At 38.0% G+C, this 7,605-nt stretch overlaps 1 protein-coding gene across 1 annotated transcript in view; it reads left to right on the forward strand.

Annotated features, from left to right (window-relative positions):
• CUNH5orf46 (chromosome unknown C5orf46 homolog) overlaps nucleotides 1-7,070 on the forward strand; it is a 10,009-nt gene extending 2,939 nt beyond the window's left edge. The window contains exons 2-4 of the mRNA XM_040621928.1: nucleotides 2,186-2,194; nucleotides 2,361-2,496; nucleotides 7,022-7,070. Coding sequence (XP_040477862.1) covers nucleotides 2,186-2,194; nucleotides 2,361-2,496; nucleotides 7,022-7,070 — 194 coding nt within the window. The remainder of the gene's footprint in view (nucleotides 1-2,185; nucleotides 2,195-2,360; nucleotides 2,497-7,021) is intronic.
• Nucleotides 7,071-7,605: the final 535 nt, after the last annotated feature.

Genomic DNA, 7,605 nt, shown 5'->3' on the forward strand with positions numbered 1-7,605 from the left:
GCGATGAAAACACAGCAATTCTGTTCACTGTGGTGGCCCTGCACTCCTTGTAAGGATCATGTCTATATATGTTTGTTCATACCTTAACTCTTAGCATATGCTATGTACATAATGGTGGGCTCAAAAAATACTTGCTGAATGAAAACACCAAGAGCTAAAGGAACAAATACTTGGTGATTAGTATACTGATTTGGTTATAGGTTCCAGACTGGCGCTCCTATCAAATCTTTTGTTGTGGCATAGTAAACAACAAATGCCTGCAGAATTGAAAGCCACATTTTTTGACTAAGAGTTTTCATTTTAGGACATAATATAGATGGGAGGCTTCTAACGTAATTTTTGACAGCTTCCACACAAAAAGGTAGTTACATCTTCATTCACAATCAAGGGGAACAGTGTCTAGATGTTGGGACTTTTTGAGTCAAAACTTGTCGTGGGGTTACCAAATGAAATACAGGATACCCAGTTAAATTTGAATTTCAGATAAACAACGAGTAATTTTTTAGTTTAAGTATGACCTAAATATTGCATGGTCATTCTTACACTACAAAAAGTATTTGTTGTTTATCTGACATTTAACTTTATTTGGGTATTCTATATTTTTATTCACCAAATTTGTCAACGCTACTTGTGAGGCAACAATAAAACTGAAAGATAAAAGTCCCACCTTATCCAGGCACTAGAGTCCAGGGGGGAGGCCGCTCGAAGATGCTGACACTCTTCCCTTACTTTTAATCTCTTGAACCATTTATACTACAAAGCAAAGCCAAAACCCTACAAGGGACTTTGCATGTCCCCAGGCTTACTCTCTGGATCATTAGTCCTCATTCCAAAGGCCACTTGACTAACAGTTAAGAGTAAAAAGTCTGGGGGGCGCCTGGGTGGCACAGCGGTTAAGGTTAAGCGTCTGCCTTTGGCTGAGGGCGTGATCCCGGCGTTATGGGATCGAGCCCCACATCAGGCTCCTCTGCTGTGAGCCTGCTTCTTCCTCTCCCACTCCCCCTGCTTGTGTTCCCTCTCTCGCTGGCTGTCTCTCTCTCTGTTGAATAAATAAATAAAATCTTTAAAAAAAAAAAAAGAGTAAAAAGTCTGAATTTAGAGTTCTATCCTCTCTTGCTATTTGTGAGATCTCCTGCAAGTCACTTAATCTTTTTAGTTGCTTAGTCCAGTGAGCTAAGAACTGCATACCCCATAAGAACAGTCAAGGGTAAAATCACATGGCATTTGTAAAGTCATTATTTATAGAACTATCAAGCGATGTACAAGGTGTAGAATTTCTCCTTGTCATCATCCTTATACTACTCTCAATCTTTAACATACTTGTGGTTAGATCATAACTTTTCTGTCAAAACCCATACAGCTCATTTTTGTTGTTGTTGATATTTTGTATTTTATAAGTAATCTATGTTTGTTGTAGAAAAATTAGAGAATATAAAGAAACAAAGGTATTTCCACTGGAAAACAAAACAAAACAAAACAAAATACCCACAAGGCTATGCAGTTCAGCACAGAGTGCTTTTGGATCCAGATTTTAATACTGCTCCGACATGGGACTGAACTCTATTTTGGCCACTTACTAACTCTGTGCTTTGAACTAGGTCCTTAACTTCTCTCAACGTCAACTTCTTGACCTTTAGCTTGAGATAATAGTTTTGCCTACTTCACAGTGCTGCTGTGAGAATAAAATGATGTGACAATGCATGTAGAGTCATGCTGTCATAGTCTATCCTTAACAAATACTACCCATTATTATGTCATCATTATTATCATTACCACAAGCCAGGAATTGCATGGAGAAAAATACATTAAAATGGGCATTCTGGGGGTGCCTGGGTGGCTCAGTCCATTAAGTGGCTGACTCTTGATTTTGGCTCAAGTCATGATCTCAGGCTCATGGAATCAAGCCCCTTGACTGGCTCCTCACTCAGTGGGGAGTCTGCTAAGACTGTCTCTCCTTCTGCCTCTCACTCCACTCACTCTTGCACTTACTCTCTCTCTAAAATAAATAAATAAATCTTTTTAAAAAGGCAGGGGGCATTCTATATTTCAATCCTGGCACTGGCATTTACTAGCTGCTCAACTTTGGATAAGTTACTTAACTTCCATGAGATTCAATTTTCTCAATAAGAAAGGAAAACCATGTCCACCTAAGTACTGATATGTGTCGTTTTTAGGAATAAGTGAGATGATGCATGTGAAAACTTTGTCCAGGCAGGCATTAAATGTTCAATATATACAACTGTACCAGGCTGTATAATTAGTGAGAGGGGATACAAATCGGTTTAGGGGCTCCCTTCAAAGAAAAGAGCTTTCCCTTTCTTATTCCCGAGAATGACCGGAGATTCTGTTCTGTTTTTCAGATGACAAACCAGATGACAAGCCAGATGACTCAGACAAAAACCCAGAGCCAGAATTCCCAAAATTCCTAAACCTCTTGGGCACAGAGATCATTGAGAATGCAGTGGAGTTCATCCTCCGCTCTATGACTAGGAGCACGTAAGCCCTGAGACAAACCTTGCTTTTGTCCAGTTCACTGTTGGTAATGACCACATTGTATTAAAATGAATGAGAAACAAAACTATGCATGACAACATATTATTTGAGTTGAAAAGTATTGCCCTACCTTCAGATATATTTGCCTCTGAGTGAATTTTCCTAAACTCTTTTGGAGTGTGCACATTCCCAACAAGTGATTCCATAAAGTATTTTCTATCTCAGGACCAAGTAGGAAGGAGGAAGAGCATTGGACCAGGGAACAGAAGGCTAGGTTCTGGTCTTCACACATGTACTACTTGACTGGGTGACCTTGAGCAAGGCCCTCCTTCTCTGAATGGCTGAATGGCTCAGTTTCCTCATTTGTAAAGTTAAAAAAATAAAGGACCCACCAGTGCAGGCACTGTAATTCTTTGGTGAAGGTGGTGGGTAACGATGTGTTCACTAGTGAGAGGTGTCCTAATGATGTGTTCACTAGTGAGAGGTGTCTGTCACTAGGATGAGTCCTGCCTTTATTTTCTAATTTAAGAAACTCAAGAGGGTTAGCAGAGAGTAGCTGATATCTCTTCAGAGACAATCTAGAGAACCTCTCATATGAGTGTTGATCATGAGGGATTGCCATCGTGGCAGGGCATACAGCCCAGAATCTTCCTAGGGTTTTCTACCTGCTTCCAAGCCCCTGTGCCCAACACCTAACACATTTTACTCCAATCTACATAGCTCTGATTTTCACTTCTACTTCACCCTGTTCTCATTCGACCCACAGTAATCTCCCTACCTTCAGCTCTCCAGGATCCAATTTGTTCTGAATTTCTAGGTGCTTTCAATCTCCACTTCACTGAGCCTCTGTCTCTAATTCTCTCCTTCATAGACCCCTAAGCCCAGTTTGACAAAGTGTAGTCTAGAATCCCCTGGACAATTTATACAAAATGAAGTTTCCTTCATCCCATCTTGCGTCTTCCTAGGACAAAGCTAAGGGTATGCTTTTTAACAAGCTTGCTGGTGATTCTGATATCCCATCAATTTTGAAAGCTCTTGATTAGATGCTCTGCACTATATGGCTTCACCTTAAAGGTCCATGTATCCTTTAAATTTTTATTCATATTTTGTGTAAATATGCATTTTTTAAGGGAAATGCTTCTGACTTTTTTTTAGATTCTCAAGGGGTCTATGAACAATAACAGATTAAGAAACACTTCTATAGAGAAGTAATCAGGGGCCATGTTGTAATCTCTGATTTGCTTAGATCAATATATTATCAAGTGATGGGCAGGATTCTGCACACCATCCTCACGCACAAATTACTGAAACTCACAGGTGTTTATTTTTGTATTGTTATTTTTCCTATTGTGGTTGCTTTTGCAACTGTTGAGTTTCAGTGATTGTTAATGTAAACAAGGAGGAAACTGACAAGGAAGCAAGAGTAACACCCATTATGTGCTAAGTACACATTATACTCCAGTTGAATTCACATTGTTACAAAGCACAACAAGAGCAATGCAAGGAGTTGAAGCAATAATATTTCTTTTTATTCCTTACTTGGGAAATTCCCAGGCATAAAATAGTACTTTTTTTTTTCTCTGTTAACCCTCAAAGCTCATTATCTGAAATACAAGACAATCGCTGTCAGCTCTGGTTTCGGGAATGGCACCTCGACTTCAACCATTTCCTCTTTTCCTCATTGTTTTCTAAATAAAGGATGTTCTTTCTGTTTCTGGAACTTAAAATCATCTCAGGCTCTCTGCCCCGGCTTTCATTTCCTAAAATGCTCTTTTTCCTTCTCTCATGGCTAGTGCTTTGTCCTATAACTCATCTAAAAGTCACCTCCTCAGAAAACAGTTCTATAACCACTTACTCACCCTATCTTCTCTCATTCCCTAGTTCTTCTCCCTTACTTTACCTTGTTATAGTGTTGTTATAACATATATCACCATCTTTATTTGTAATCATGTAGCTGTATGAAAGTAGGGACCAGATCAATCTAGCTCATGGCTCTAACATATACCTTATAGACTGAATGAGACACTCAGCAAATAATTGTTGAATTGACTAATCAAGGAAAGGTATCTTAGACATCAGATCTAAAACCCATTACTGCAATTTGAGAAATCCTGAAGGATCTTTGTTGAAAGACACAGCAGTCCTTGCTCAAGGAAAGAAGCTAGCTGTCCTTTCTCTGTCCAAGGGAAGACCATAAATATAATGGGGATGGGGAATGGGAGGAGACCATCAAGAAATGTTCCGAAGTACTTAGTGTATACAAAGTAGGGGCAGAAATTGTGAAGGAAAAATTTAGAATGTAAATCCCTTCTCAAAGATTTGCAGTCCTTATGGTATGATGACATAGCAAATGCTGTGATGACTAATATGCTAAAATAAATGTCAGTAAAATATCACAGGTAATTTCTAGAAAATGGAGCTGTCACTGACACCAGGATGCTTAGGGAGGTGTTTATAGCAAGGATGAGATGCAATTTGGGTCTTAAAAGATGAAATGAGATTTGACTGGAGAGAATGACAGGAATGAGGGAACTTCATAAAGATGAGAATTTTCTTTATTTACTCCAATATATCTGATGCCTAAGTACCGTGTCAGACACATAATAAATGCTAGTTATGTGCTTTCAGGACTTCGAGTAGAAGAGCATACTTCCTCCACTCTGGATTACTTAAGAGTTGTGTGAACTGGATTCTGGTCACCATTGTTCTGAAACATACACATATTCTTAATTCCTCTAACCCTGGAGAAGGCTCCAATCCTTGTGAATTTCCCCTCACCTGTTGAATTTCCATGACACAACATTATCCTGGTTCTCTTCCTACCTCTAACCATTCTTTCTCATTCTTTTTATTTGACTTATAATCCAATGACTTCCAAAATCAGATGTCTATTGCATTCTTTTTATTGAGCTTCAGACTGAAATGATTGTTTTCTAGAAAATTCCACCTAGGTGTTCTACCAATACCTCAAATTTAACTGGTCCAAACCCAAACCCATCATCCCACAAACCTGCTCCTCCTCCCACATTCCTTATTTCAGTAAATCACATCCCTACCCACCCAGAATCCAGAAACCTCAGGGTCTTCTTGGATCTTTCCTGCTTGTCACCACCTTTCTTGAATTGCTGAATATTCTACTTCTAATTTTTTTTTCCTTTATCGTTGCTTTTCTTCAACTCCAATGAGTAGTTGGCCTAGGAGAGTCATTTGTCACCTCTTTCCTGAGATCTTTTCATTAGATTTATGATTTGTTCCACTGTTTCTGTCTGTCCTCCCTCCAAACCATCCTCTACTTACTGTCAGAGTTATATAACAAAAACACAAGTTGGGTTCTGTTATTGCCATGCTTGAAACCCTTTTGTGAATTTCCATAGCCCGCAAAATCAGAACAAATCCATTTGGCTAATGTTAAATGTTCTTTCCTGAAGCCTATGTATCTTTTAATCGCATATCTCACCCCTGAAGTCAAACACCTAATGCCCCCAGTGACAAATGATTTGTTTCAGAACTGGTCATGTTTGTATAACCCCCCAACATCTTTGCACATGGCTCTTCTCACTGCCAGCAAGGCCTTGGTAGGTAGACTTGTTCACCTAGCAATTTTAATCATTTTCTAAAGTCCAATTCAAAGACAAGCACTGGGTGTTATACGCAACTAATGAATCATCGAACTTTACATCAAAAACCAGGGATGTACTGTATGGTGAATAACATAATATAATAAAAAATATTATTAGGAAAAACAAAACAAAACAAAACAAAAAACAAAGACAAGCTCTGTGAAGACATCACAGACCCCTACAATTACAAAATGCAGGTATTCATACTCTGGATTTTATAATGCTTTGTAGGAACCTTCACATGGATTTTCTTTCCCCCTCATTGTTTTAAATTACTTGTTCATTGTTTTAAATTACTTGTATCTGATTGTATCTATTTTCTCCACTAGACTATAAACTCCTTGCAGGCCACGTTTTAATCATTTTCTCCTTTCAGCAGCTACCGTGTACCCTATCCTTGAACAGTATAGTGCTTCTAGTATTAACTCCTGATTCTAGAGATCTCAGTTTTAGACCTTGCTTTGTAGTTTACCAGCTATGTGATTTAGACAGGTTGTTTAATCTCTTTGAGCTTTAGAAGTTTCTTCATACATAAAAAGAGATAAAAATTCATTCATTTATCCATTTATTTATTATTTCTTTATTTCAAACATTTATTAATGTATACTGCATGCCAGGTACTGGGGATATATTAGTAAACAAATATATCAAAATATCTGTCTTATACAGTTTATATATGAATAGACACCTAATGAATAGATTTGTTGGCAGATTCAAAGAGATAATCGTGCATAAATAGTTTGCATCTACAAACTGTTATGGAAGTCTTAAATCTTATTTATGTATGACATAGGAAAATCTGCAGAAGAAAATTGTGGCTCAAATATTATGAAATATCCTGTGATCATTCTAATATTCTTGTTTAATCTCAGTCATAATTCATTTTTTTCTCTTTATTTTTTTTCAAGAGGATTTATGGAATTTGATGATAAACGAGGAGAGCATTCAGCAAAGTGACTTCCCCAGGTGATTTTAACTTGTAATTTACAACTAAAATAATAGCATATTGAACAAAAAAAAGGGGGGTCTTATTTTATTTAATTAATTTGGGCACTCCTGAGTCTACCTATAAGCAGAAAAAGTGTATTTTTTCATTTTTACTATAGTTTCTTAGACTTTAAATACATATATCTTTTTTATCATCATGAAGTGACTGACCTAATCAGATTATCTGAAGAGAGGAGGCACAACTGTGGGGTGAAACACATAAGCACTGGGAGTTAGGGGACTTGGTCCTATCACAACTCTGCTCACTTGTTTTGTGCGCTTGGCACCTATGACATGAGGGGACCGTGTGCACTAAAGTAGAAGGGCCTATGTAATTGTGCAATTAGTTACTCATGAGAAGAGTGAGATCTGCTGAAGCTAATTCCAGGAGAAAAGACTAACAAGCTCTCTAATCCCACATAGTTGGATTTATAGTAGTCGCCCCTTATCTGTTAGTGATACATTCCAGGACGCCAGTGGATGCCCGACACTGTGGATAGTACAA

This window comes from Ursus maritimus, unplaced genomic scaffold (genome assembly GCF_017311325.1).
Source record: "Ursus maritimus isolate PB19 unplaced genomic scaffold, ASM1731132v1 scaffold_5, whole genome shotgun sequence".
NCBI lineage: Eukaryota > Metazoa > Chordata > Mammalia > Carnivora > Ursidae > Ursus > Ursus maritimus.